Genomic DNA, 13,809 nt, shown 5'->3' with positions numbered 1-13,809 from the left:
AAGACAATTCATCTCTATCAAGAATGATGATTTCAAGGTGCAATATATTCATTCAAGTTAATATGGCTGATTTGTTTATCAAATATCTACCAAAGATCTTTTGAAGATGGTGCACAAGATTGGAATGCAAATGCTTAAGGATGTGAAAGTGATGCTCTCATGAGGGGGAGTCAATACGCGTTGTACTCTTTTTCCCTTACAAGGTTTTGTCCCACCGGGTTTCCTTGCAAGGTTTTTAACGAGGCAACCAAAAGGCGTATTGTTAGATATGTGTACTCTTTTTCCTTCTCTAGAATTTTTTTCCCACTGGATTTTATTTTAGTTAAGGTTTTAACGAGGCACATTATCTGTTGAATAGACATTCAAGGGGGAGTGTTATAAATAGAATTTTATTTAGGGTGAATGTCTATATTTAGAGAGATTCTAGGGTTCATTGCTTGGTGGCTAAGTCACCCTCTCCCTATAAATAGAGGATCCTATTCTATTGTAATTCATCCCAAAATCAATAAGAATTCTCTCCCTCTACTTTTCTCTGCAATACTCTTCTTCTTCTTTTATTGTTTTATAACAGATACTTTTTTGTTTGGTTTGGTTTTGGTTTTGAATTTTAAAAACCGATCAAATTTGGTTTGGTTTTGGTTTTAATTAGAAAAAAACAGAAAAATACCGAACCAAACCGACTATAGGAGTAGCTATTTCAAATTTATTATTACACCTATATATACGTAGATTTTTATATAAAGTTTCAAAAAATTTATGGTTAAATGTTAATAGTATGCACTTTTAATATAGTTCTTTACCTTTACATTCTAGTTTGATTGGTAGTTTTCTTTTGTTAAGTGTAAGAATCTATTTCGTGTTAAAAATAATATATTTTTAATTGAGTCCTTAAATTATTCATCACTATTTGATTAAATTATTATGAATATATCTTGGTAAATAATAGATTTCTCAAAGGACAATTGATTTGATAGTGTTACGTTGAAAATGTGGTCGCCGGAATATGTGTTTGGTAGTGTATGTCTTATATTTAAGAAAAACCCGACAAATAATCGAAAAAACCGAAAACCGACAAAATCCGACATAAACCGAATCGAGAAGAAACCGACTTAATCGGTTTGGTTTGGTTCTAATATTTGAAAAACCGACTTACTTGGTTTAGTTTCTTTTTAGGGAAAAACCGATCCAAACCGAACCACGAACACCCCTACCAATGACATTGTTTTTGTTCTGTTTACCAATGTTACGTGTGAAGGGAGCCTATAAATCACGGGTTTGAGCCGTGTTAATATTGTTAGGGGTGTTAATGGATATTTAAAAATCGACTAAACCGATCGAACCGTACCGTACTGAATCGATTTTTAGGTTTCTTTTAAATTTTTAATAAAACCGTAGGTTCTTATATAAATCCATAACCATACCAATAATTAGGGTATGTTTTTGACTTTACAAAAATAAACCAAAAAATTACCGAACCGTACCGAATAAATATAAATATATATATATATATATATATATATTAAGTTTAAAAATAATAAAATATTAAAATTTTCCTTGGGCATTGGAAGTATGAAAAAATTACAAGCCACAAGTAATTAAACTCAAAATCATAATTCCCAAACCAATTTATACTACTCCTATTGAAACCAAATTATTTCCAGCATATTGTTTAGTAAGATACAAGGTATTCTAGTGATTATGAGTAACAAACTACAATATGTTGAATATGTTTCCTTTCGTGTGATTTAGTTTTATCTTTTTGAATATTTAATCTCCTACAGACTTTATACTTGAGTCCCAACTTAGTTAATATCTTTCCACTCGTGTGATATATCTATACTATATCAAAAGTACGAAGGCCCTTAGCGAAATGTCGTTCGCCTTTTTTACCCTTTTAAAATAAATTTCACACTAAACAAAGTTATCATTAAGACAGTTCCCTAATATTTAGGATTTTGAAATCAATATTAAATCCTAAAATTTAGGAAGTCAAAATCAATTAAAATTTTACCTTATATAATCACTTTCTTATTCGAATAATGTAACATAACGTTAGATTAATTTTCTTAACTTCTGCATCCAATAAAATACTTATAGTAAGCTACAGACCATAATGTAACACTAACACTTTCTTTTGCCGTTTCCAAACTGATCATTATAAAAATTATTTTCTAAAGCCTTCAAATAACGTGTTAATTGTTATGAGAAATATTTCACTTAATTCTCATTGTGCACTTCTTCTTTTTATTAATCTAATTTTAAAAAAATTATTTATATTAAACTAATTCTAACAAAATACAAAGAAACAAGAACATATTCTATCTCAAGATGAAGAAGAAGAAGTACTTGACTAATACAAATCTATATCTATCTATACTATATTAAAAGCACGAACACCTCTAGCGAAATATCGTTCGTCTTTCTTACCCTTTTATAATAGCTTTTACAATGGACAAAATTCTAATTTAAGTTACTTTCCTAATATTTAGGACTTTTAAATTTAAATCAATAAAAATTTTATCTATTAAATGAAAGAAGTCCTAATATTTAAGAATTTAAAAGTAATAAATACTTCACCTTACATATATTGTACTATTTGAAAATAAATCCTTTGTGTAATACGTAGAATCAATATGAGAACGAAGTTTTACGGTGAATTCAATTGATTTCTAATTATGAAATTGAAATATGGGACATAAAGTCACTATTAAATTAAAATTAAAATACATTTTAAAATTAAAATTATTTCAACGTAGAACAGTTGAATATGTATTTAATAATTCTTATTTTAACCATACAAAATAATTAACCCGTGTTCAATTAAGCACCCAATATAATTATTTCATATCATATTCAATCATACTAAATCGTACAAGCCTAAATTATATTATAAAAGTACGAAACTTCTACAAAAAATGTTAATTGATCTTTTATCCGTTAGACAAAGTTATGTAGTAGTATATTTTTTTTGTTTCATCAACTTAAAACTTCACTACATGGGTAACATTGAAATTGAAGGGAAATAAATTGAGAAGACATATGACTTAATTTTTTAATTTATGTTATTTGACAAATTTTGAAAGAATCGTAATAAAAGTCTTAAGTCTATACCATATTTATGTCTTCTCGAATGAACTTGAGAATAGCTTTTAAAAAAAAAAATCAGAAAATTTCTAAATCTTCAAAGGATATGGGTTTTTACCGAAACTAAAAAGAGAGCAAGATAACTTGTGAAATTGAACTGATAAAATTATAATTTGAAACATAATTTAAGATGAACATATTGAATAATGATTGAGGACTTTCATAAGCAATTTTTTTTCCTTTATTGAGTTAGCTATATAAGATCAATATTCAACAATTTCATAAGCTTACACTTTATTTTATTACTCAAACACAATTTTTTTTAAATATGTAAGTTTCTTACGAAAAAAATACTTATTGAGATGAGAAACACGCGCAACGCGCGTACATTAAGATTAGTATATATACATATATTTTCTTAATTTATCACTCTTTAAACAGTAAAATATTTAGAGAGTTCTACTAATTTCTATAAAAGTACTTGTGTTATTGCATTCTATTTCTAATAGTGACTATATGACATTTAAAAAAAATATCGAAAATTAACTGAACCGTACCGATACCGAAGAAAAACCGACATGATTGGTACGGTTTCGAAAAATCTGATTTTGGTTATACATAATAGAATAACCGAAAAATTGGTATGGTACAAAATTTATAAAATAACCGGCCGAACCAAACCATTGACACCCCTAAATACAGTCAAACTTCTCTATGACAGTCTCGTTTGTTTCGAATATTTTTGAATGTTATAGCGAAGTGCTGTTATACATAACATATATTATAACATAACATGAAAATTGGTTCCGGAAAAAACTTGACTTGTATAGTGAAGTGTTGTTATATAAGGATGTTGTTATAGAGAAGTCTGACGGCAGCTGTTAATGATATATTATGATAAGTTGTTTACATCACATGAAAGATGCGATCCTTTTTCGGACCTTGTGTGAATACGAAATATTTTATGTATCGAACTTGTGTGAATACGAAATATTTTGTGTATCGAACTGCTTTTTACTTAGAGGGTGTTTGGATTGACTTATTTTAAGTGCCTGTTGGCTTTTAAGCACCTTTTTAGTTTGTGTGGTGTTTGACAATGATAAAAAAGTGTTTAAAAGCACTTACTTTTAGGCATAAAAAGTACAAAAATAAGCAAAAAGCTAAAAGTTGGGTATTACTAACTTATGGCTTTTGGCTTTTAGCTTAAAAGCTACTTTGGGTGTTTGGATTGACTTATTTTAAGTGCTTATTGACTTTTAAGTACTTTTTTAGTTTTGTGTGGTGTTTGACAATGATAAAAAGTGCTTAAAAGCACTTACTTTTAAACATAAAAAGCACAAAAATAAGCAAAAAACCAAAAGTTGGGTATTACCAACTTATGACTTTTGGCTTTTAGCTTAAAATCATACTTTTTATAAGCCAATCCAAACACCCTAGTCAAAACTAGCGTTTGGCCATAGATCCCAAATTTGTTTTGAAAAATCTGATTTGAGTGAAGTTCGGTTTGAAGATGAAAATCTGTTTGGACATACGTTTTCAAAACATATTTCCCAACTTTATTTTGGAAAAACATGTATATAATTCCCAAGTTTTGGGATTTTGGCCCAAAATCAGCAATTGGGGTAATTTTAGGATTTGGGGTTTGGGATTTGGGATTTTGCCAAAATGTGGGCAAAATTTATGGCCAAACATGAGTTTTGAAAATAAATCCCAAATTTATTTTGGCAAAAATCATGGCCAAACGGGTCCAAAATTTCAACCTAAGCAAATCTTGTTTTAGTTTCCTGATCCTCTGCGACAAACTTGTATATTTTCTAAGAAAAAGAATATTACAAGCAAATAAGCAATAAATTTTTAGTAACTAGTTTTTTAGTTCAAATTATTCATCAAAGAAGTATCATATGCTATTTAATGTAAAATCAAATTCGTCGTCTATACTATAGTATGTAAATCTTGATATTATAAAATCAAGATCGGTTTTATAAGGTTGGATTATCACCAAGATTGTTTGCGTCGTATACTTAAAAGATAAGAGTAGGTAAATGTTATCAAATCCGACTCATAACCGGAAAAAAAATGTAAACATGAATTAATTCAACTTAAAGATCAAAATCAAATGTTAAAACTAATTTATTTCTATTTTTCAACAAACTATTTTCAAATAAAAAAAAAGATAAAATGGAGATAAGTATAACAAGACAAGATAATTTAGTCCCATGTGATAGTCATTGATCACACAAAAGTGCTATTTAAAAAAAAAAAAAAATGAATCACTACCAAAGTTGAAAAAGAAGCACAGACAAAAACTGAGCTTAAGCATGAGGCAAATGTGGTATTTCTATTAAATTAAATTAATGAATACTTACAAAATAGGAGTAGTATATATTTTGATAAATGTTTGTTATTACTTAAATGGAGTTAATAAACAGTTTACATTAATTTTGTTAATTAATTTAACCATAATAAATCAACTACAGTTTAGTTTAGTGTAAACATTCAATATCCATAAATTTGTTTCCAACTTGGCATGTCATAACCATTTCAACCAATCAACAGGGTCAAGACCCGATCCATATATTATCACTCCCTGAATCCGACCCAATTGAGTTATCATCATCTTTCTCCTGCTCCCATTCACATCCTTTTTTTTTTTCATAATCCAAGTTTTGCAGTTTTGCTCAAATTTCTGAAAGGAATATTCTGAAATTTTCTTCTCATTTAGGTTAAAGATTTAAACTTTTCCTATTTTGGTGCTCGGATTTCAACTTTTTTATAACCCCACGTCTTCTTTTGTATGAAGCAATATTGTGGGTCTCAAATAAAGTGGGATCTTGATTGATTTTAGATCCTACATTATCCAAAGAAGTGAGCTTTATGGGGTATATTGATTGTGTGTGATGAGATATTGAGCTAAAAAAGGAAAAAAAATACAAACTTGAGATTTGAATAGTGATTTTATGGGCAGAGAATTGTAGGGGTTGGGGGGTTGGTCATAAAGAATAATGGGGTTAAAAGGGACAGCTTTAGGGGAGAGTCGTGTAGAGAAACTGAAGAATTGTATAGTATATAGGTCTAGAATGAAGCTATGGATTATAAGGGTAACTACATCTGTGCTGTTGTGGATTTGTTTGGTTCAATTGACTATATTGGGAGAGAATTGGGGTCCTAGGGTTTTAAAAGGCTGGCCCTCTTGTTTTTCTCACGAATCCACTGCACTACTCGTCGTTAAATCATCTCCTGCGGTCCCTGCTAGAGTTCTTCCACCAAAGAGTGAGTATCCTTTTGACTCTGTGTGTGTGTGTGTGTTTTCATGTCCATGTACTCAGTATTGTTGACTTGTTTTCCCCTTACATTCCTATAAGGTTGGAGGCCGAACACAGTAACTTTTGCTCAAACTATGTATTTGTATTAAGAAATTTGTTAAATTTATACAAAAATTAAATTTAGAATCCAGTTATTAGCACTTGAAGTCATTGTTTTAAAATCCAGAACTCATAAAGTTGAAATCTTGGCTTCGCCTTTGCGTTCGATAACTAAGAGATCATGTTGCATATTGTGTCATAGAGATAGTCATCTTAGTGGGGAAGTGGAATTATTAATGAGTATAGCTTAATGCCATTTATGCATATTTTAGTTGGAGGACTTGTTATAGAAGGAATTTTACGTATCATCACAAGGTTATTGTAGTATTGTGCTAACTATAATTTGGTATACTTTTAAAGTATGTTGATCCATTTTTTAAGTATTTGGCTTGGGAATATTATTGAAATCACACACTACAGCGTCCTATTCAGGTTAATCAAACTTTCTGGTTACCCTAAGTTAAGAACAAAATTGTTTTGCAAGTCTTTCAGCGGTTATATGTTTCCTGACCGTTAGTATTGGAAGTTCCGGGGGCTGAATTTAGAGCTCATAACTTTACATCTGAACGATTTGTCAGACTGATGGATGTTATGATTATTTGTGAATCTCAGGGGTTTACAGGAATAATGGTTACCTCATGGTTTCATGCAATGGTGGGCTTAATCAAATGCGGTCAGCGGTTAGTAGCTTGTTTTAGATCAATCAGTTCACTACCACATACAAATGTAATTAATTTGGATGACCATTGTAAATTTGACTCGTATGGATGATTATGTCACTTGTTTTTCCTTTTGTTCTTTGTCTACTCTTGATGCAGATATGTGATATGGTTGCTATAGCAAGATATTTGAATGTGACTCTTATTGTTCCTGAGCTAGATAAAACCTCCTTTTGGGCTGATCCGAGGTGCATCCACTCAATTATCTTGATTTTTGTCTTTCAAATTACTGAATTCTTCTTTAGTATGAAAAGATGATGACTGGTATTAACAACATTTTTTGTTTGCAGTGAATTTCAAGACATATTTGATATTGATCATTTTATAACATCCTTGAGAGATGAAGTTCGAATACTGAAGGAGCTACCTCCAAGACTGAAGAGGAGAGTAGAGTTAGGAACGATTCATACCATGGCTCCTATTAGTTGGTCCGACATTTCCTACTACCATAATCAGGTTTGTCGTTTATTGCTAAATAAATGGTACTTCGTTATCGTTGTTAACTCTCGCATCCTTTTTCCAGTTTAATGATGGTCATTTTCTGAATACAGATTCTTCCCTTAATTCGGAAGCATAAAGTAGTTCATTTGAACAGGACTGATGCTCGGCTTGCCAATAATGGACAACCTATGGAAATTCAAAAGCTACGATGCCGAGTTAATTTTGGTGCGTTGAAATTCACCCCACAAATAGAAGAGCTGGGTAGAAAGGTTATCAGACTACTCAGAGAAGAGGGTCCTTTTATGGTTCTGCACCTAAGATACGAAATGGATATGTTAGCTTTCTCTGGCTGTACTCAGGGATGCAACAATGAGGAGGTTGAAGAGTTGACTAGAATGAGGTGAAGTTAAATCCTCGTATTCATTGGTGGCTTTAACCATCGTTAGTTCTCTTGCTGATTAATTTTTACCTTTCTCCAGATATGCTTATCCGTGGTGGAAAGAAAAAATTATAAATTCAGATTTGAAAAGAAGAGACGGTCTCTGTCCTTTGACTCCTGAGGAAACTGCTCTTACTTTAAGGGCGTTGGACATTGATCCTAGTATTCAAGTTTACATCGCTGCAGGAGAGATTTATGGTGGAGAAAGGAGAATGGCTAGTCTTGCTGCAGCTTATCCAAATCTGGTAAGTTAGAAAGTTCTAGTTAGTTTTTAAGCTTCTGAATACGTTGACTGAATTTGCAGACTTATAATTTGCACGGGATTTCATTTCTAACAGGTAAGGAAGGAGACACTACTAGAGCCTTCTGAGCTGAGGTTCTTTCAAAATCACTCCTCCCAGATGGCAGCATTAGATTATCTCGTTTCTCTGGAGAGCGATATCTTTGTTCCTACTTATGACGGAAACATGGCTAAAGTTGTCGAAGGACATCGCAGGTATTCATTTTTGATAGATCATAGTAGTTGCATAATAAAAGGGCGACTTCATATTCCAAATAGTAGTAAATTACTTATTAGGGATTGCACATTACATGTGGGGTTTAGTTGGTTTGCTGGTTTTTGTACAATCTTAATTTCATCTGAATGCCCTCTATTCTTTCTATATAGATATCTTGGATACAAGAAAACTATCTTGTTGCACAGAAGACTTCTGGTGGATTTAATAGACCAACATAATGCTGGATCATTGACATGGGATGAGTTTTCTATCGCTGTTAAGGAAGCTCATGCTGAACGTATGGGCAACCCTACGAAGAGATTAGTCATTCAAGACAGACCTAAAGAGGAAGATTATTTTTACTCCAACCCGTGGGAGTGCTTAGAACCATCTTATGAGGATGAGACGTTAAGCAACATTTAAATCATGGTTGGTGGTAACATTCGGGTTAGGAAAAGATACTTCCGCGCACTTCTATGACATATTTGGAGGAAATGCTTATACAACACTCGAAAAATTTGAGCTCGATTTTGCTTCTGAGGAGGCTGTTGAAGTAAAGGGTCTGTTGCACTCCAAATCCTGAGAAGAACTCGGAAGCATTTGAAAGGGTTATATATAAATGTTTTTTTTCCAGAAACCCTATAATAGAATACATGTATAGAAACTGTCCTGCCATTGTAGGGATATACATTGTCAATGGCAGTATACACTGAGGGGGTAGTACAACATAGATTTGTTTTGCAGGAACTTTTGGATTTGCTCAAATTTAAAGTTCCATTTAGGCTCCTCCATTCTTTTTCTTAAATCTCGTGTGCTATATTTGCTTCTTCTCCATTCTTTTGTTCTTTTACGTTTACCTCTTTATATTTTTTTCCAAACATTTTTCTATACGTACTGTTCTCAACAAGATTGACTCTTACGGAGTTTGTGATAGTAATTTATTTGTTCCTATATACATAATCACATTCATTTTGTTTTGATTCGTTCGGTTTTCCAGTAGTATTGGCACACAGTCTCGCTTTCTATTGGTAAGTTTTTATGACTAATCGTTGTTTCCTTTATTGTTGATCACCTTACTATCTTGTTGTTTTTATTATGCTTTTATATGGTTTTTTGGTACTGTCCCTTGTCTATATTTTCATTAATGTGATGCTTATGCTTTCTTGAGCCGAGGGTCTATTGGAAACAACCTCTCTATCCTCATAAGGTAGGGGTAAGGTCTGCGTACACACTACCCTCTCCACACCTCACGGTGTGGGATAATATTGGGTATGTTGTTGTTGTCGTCGTTCGGTTTTCCAGCACAGAACCTAAAATAATTCCCTATGCATTGTGTGCTGGATATTGAGTCTTATTAATTACCCCCACCCCCCTCACACCATAATTAAAAAAAAAAAAAAAAAAAGGGACTGGTCAAGCCATGTTTGTGAATTCCACAAAGCATATGTAATTGGTGGTGGTTTGTACATATAATTTGATTGGTAAGCTGGGGAGTATGGCAGTGAAGAGATGCTCAGTTATTTTGTTAATGTCAAACATTTTGTCTATTCATCCTTAAATATACAAAACTTTATGCTTTAGACATATTCCTTTGGTTTTTGATAGATTATTAACTGTTTGTTTAGTTCTGTTTCTTGGGGTTTTAGTTTATGGCTGAAATTACTTTTCATTAAACTCATTTACCATTGATTTTAATAAAAGTACTTTACAGCTCGCTTGCATTAAATCTATCGAATATACGTTATAGAAGGAAAAATAAAGAAAGAAAAACAAAAGGCAACCAGAAATAAAGATGTTTATTTTTTGTTTTGCTTATCTTATATTGAACATTTTTCTACTTCGTACCGTGTGTGAGGCTAGCCTGATACGGTTTTGTCTGCTAGTGGTTAATGTGGTGTTCACACTATTCTTTCGTTTTTCATAGCATCGGGTCCTATTTACTGGTTATTTTTATTGCCTTGCATCTATTTTCTGGTTCTTACGATGTTGTTATTCTTTTTATGGTTTCTGTTGATGGTACTGATATATTGTCTCTTTTCGTTTTCTTGAGCTGAGAGTCTATCGGAAACAACTTCTCTACTTCCTCGGGATAAGGGTAAGGTCTGCGTACTCCCTACTTTTCCCATACCTCACTTGTGGGATTTTACTAGATAGTTGTTGTTGCTTTTCTGATATAATATTGTCGTTAAATGTTAAGAAAACTAATATAATCGCCCTAATAAGAAGCCATTAGTGGTATAGGTGGTGTGCATAATCATTTATCATTATGATTAATAATTCACATGTAGGCCAGCTGATACCTTAATTTTCTTGAAGAAAATTAAAAAATGGAGTATTTGGGATCCATAAAAAGAAATGTTTCCACATTATTTTCATATTCATATAGTAAGTGAGAGGACACTAATGGCTAAACACAAAAGCAAAGCCACTTTCAGCACTTAATCTCCACTAAATTAATCTGTTTTTAGCAATTATTCCTCCTAACACTAGTGCTTGAGTTCGTCCTTGTTGAAAGAGTCATTATTTGCTTAATTTCCAACTTTAGTTCATATATTATTGCTCAATTATTCAGTGTCAGTGGCTCTATTCAACCAATTTTCAAATGCCAAAAGAATTAGAAAATAATTTTTTTTTAAGTGTTCAATCCTCCCTTAGTTTCAATTCTTCCATTTTTTTCATAACAACAACTAAAAACAATATTACTGCTCTGATCCCAAGTAAGTACATGAAAACTCACTATTCATGTTGCTTCATTTTATTTCGACTCATTCTAATATTATTATTTATTAATTTCTCTGCAGTAGAAGTTTTTTATGTATTATGTTAGTAAAAAAGTATCGAATCCAAAATAAACATATTAACATGAGTAAAACTTATTCCTACACTAATTGATATCATTTAAATCAAACTACTAAATAAAAACAAAAAAATGGAAAACGACGATAAACGAAGTTAAAAGGTCTATATGGACCACCAAAGGATGTGATGCAGTGGATGAGACTGCTCCCCTCTTAATCAGAGGTCTCGAGTTCGAGCTCTGGGTATGGAAAAATCCTTGGTAGGGAGCGCTTCCTCCCAAATGGGGCCCTACGCGGCGCAAATCCAGATATAGTCGGGCTCCAATGCGGGTACCGGACACCGGGTGGGAAACAAAAAAAAAAAAGTCTATATGGGCTTATATTTAATTACAAATTATTGGGATCTTGCTTGGGATTCTCTCCCGTTAGAAATTCAAGAATGGCAATACCAAGAAACCACTGGCCTATGATATAGTACTACATTAACAGATGGTAATTGTTTTGTTGTTATTCTTATCAATTAAGTGAAGGATCCAAGAAGAAAAAGCAACCTCGAGGTAGGAATCTTAGTAAAAATTCAATTACACTCAATCAATGCAGATATGACTCTAGGTTCTAATTACACCCTTATTATCTCTAGTGCTAGGATTATTGACAGGCGAAAAAGATAAAATAAATATCATGCCTACAGTAGTTATTAGCGATGATTGTTTTATGTTTTTTACTAAGCATCTAATATTTTTATGCATGAAGATAATTATTTTCAATCAATATAGTCCGATTCTTTTATGAAGTTTTTACCATAATCTCATTGGACAGGAAGCATGTCAGCCTTACAGGCAGACACTATTTTTTTTTTTTTTTTAAATACTAGTGCATAAGAAGATTAAATTAGTGAGTTCGTTTTCTTTTTTTGAGCTCATAATACTATGTACTTGAATTTCTATCTCATAATCATTGAATTGATTCTCTGGAATCAACTACATCCACTTGGTTTATGAATTTTTATAGCACTTCTTCCTAAGAAAACTAAACAAGAAAATGTTACTAACCAATTTTCAATACATTCCTCATTTTTAAATGAAGTCCCACGTAGTTTATGTTTGATGAGACTAACTCTTGTTTAACTTTCCAAAAACACTCTAGATTACTAGTAATCTTTTATTTAGATATTTCACATCAAGTAAATATGCATGAGACAGATGGTCGATCAATAAGGAAACGTACCTAGTTGAAAATAAGGTACAACTGACAATGATTCATCACCCCACATGATATGATGTTATTCGTATTAGTTCATGTTACATTTTGAATATGGCATAATACATAATCACCCCGGGAAAATGCATAAGTACCCCTTGACTTATTGTCGGATTTTCAACTACATATTTTATTTTTGCGGGAATCCTATTACCACCTTAAACTATATTGAAATAGAATTATTTGAATCCTAAAGGCTTATGCGGCAGAGCGTGTGTATTTCATTCTCTCTGAGAGAGTGAGAAGCAAAATTATAATTTCAATTTCTAGAAGAAATTTACTTTCTAAATTTTTTTGAATTAAATATATAATTATATATTTACTTTTTACTTTTACTTTTATATGAAATTATAAGTTAATTTTATTATTATTATAATTGTATAAAAAGAAATATAATCATTATTTAAAAGTAAAAAATGCAAATGAAAGATATCTAATGTTGCTAAAATTGAAAAGTGAAAACTAAAGTTTAAAAAAGAAAATTAACAATACATAAAATAAAAATACATTATAATTAAAGTACATCAAAGGAGGATAAATTAAAATTGAAATTACATTAAAAAATATAAAACATAAGTTTAATGCACCAATTGAAGATGCACGTGAATGTCCAGCTCCTACGGTAGAAATGGTAGTAGATGAAGATCACCGATTTGAATAATTTTTAGCTCGACACAAAAAAATTAAGGATAAAGATGCGCATTTCGCACTTCGTAATGCATTAATCGAGCATTTATGGGAGAATAGAGGCGAAAGTTGAATATTTATGTGGTACTTAAATTAAATTTGACTATGATGTAATATTTATTTAATTATCTTTTACCAATGATTTCACTTTTAGTTGATTTATCCTTTAAAATAATTTTGTAATAAATGATTATATAAGTGGTGAATGTGAATTATATATAATGAATATGGAAAAAAGAAAAAAGATAGTATTTGTTTGAAGGAAATAAAAAATAAAATTTAAATAGAAGATAATAATATAATATAGAAGAGAGAAAAGAAATATTATTTTTTGGTGTAAAAAATGATGCAATGGTTGGAGTAAATTTGGTGTTACACCATTTTGGTATGAAATTTGGTGTGAAATTTTGTGTTAGGGTTGGAGATGATCTTAGGTGACGGAAATCAAATAGAGAAAGGAGAAAGGAAAAAAGAAAATAAAAAAGAACTGATATTTTATGCTTCAATACCACACGGGGGGGG

General features: G+C 31.4%; 1 protein-coding gene across 1 annotated transcript; it reads left to right on the top strand.

The window, feature by feature from the left end:
* Window positions 1–5,626: 5,626 nt before the first annotated feature.
* Window positions 5,627–9,347, top strand: LOC109221340 (uncharacterized protein At1g04910-like). Its single transcript, XM_019385816.1, has 8 exons — window positions 5,627–6,354; window positions 7,059–7,126; window positions 7,265–7,353; window positions 7,456–7,621; window positions 7,717–8,006; window positions 8,086–8,290; window positions 8,384–8,541; window positions 8,713–9,347. The coding sequence occupies exons 1-8, from the start codon at window positions 6,087–6,089 to the stop codon at window positions 8,963–8,965; spliced, it is 1,497 nt and encodes a 498-aa protein (XP_019241361.1). The 5' UTR covers window positions 5,627–6,086; the 3' UTR covers window positions 8,966–9,347.
* The last annotated feature ends 4,462 nt before the right edge of the window (window positions 9,348–13,809 follow it).

The sequence above is a fragment of the Nicotiana attenuata genome, unplaced genomic scaffold (genome assembly GCF_001879085.1).
Source record: "Nicotiana attenuata strain UT unplaced genomic scaffold, NIATTr2, whole genome shotgun sequence".
NCBI classification, from domain to species: domain Eukaryota; kingdom Viridiplantae; phylum Streptophyta; class Magnoliopsida; order Solanales; family Solanaceae; genus Nicotiana; species Nicotiana attenuata.
The sequence above is the reverse complement of the archived record's forward strand: the minus strand, read 5'-3'. Positions and strand labels throughout refer to the sequence as shown.

Coding starts and splice junctions, on each gene's coding strand:
- LOC109221340 (XM_019385816.1), top strand. CDS start 6,087: ATGGGGTTAAAAGGGACAGCTTTAGGGGAGAGTCGTGTAGAGAAACTG. Junction 7,127..7,264: donor TTAATCAAATGCGGTCAGCG/GTTAGTAGCTTG, acceptor CTCTTGATGCAG/ATATGTGATATGGTTGCTAT. Junction 8,007..8,085: donor GAAGAGTTGACTAGAATGAG/GTGAAGTTAAAT, acceptor ACCTTTCTCCAG/ATATGCTTATCCGTGGTGGA.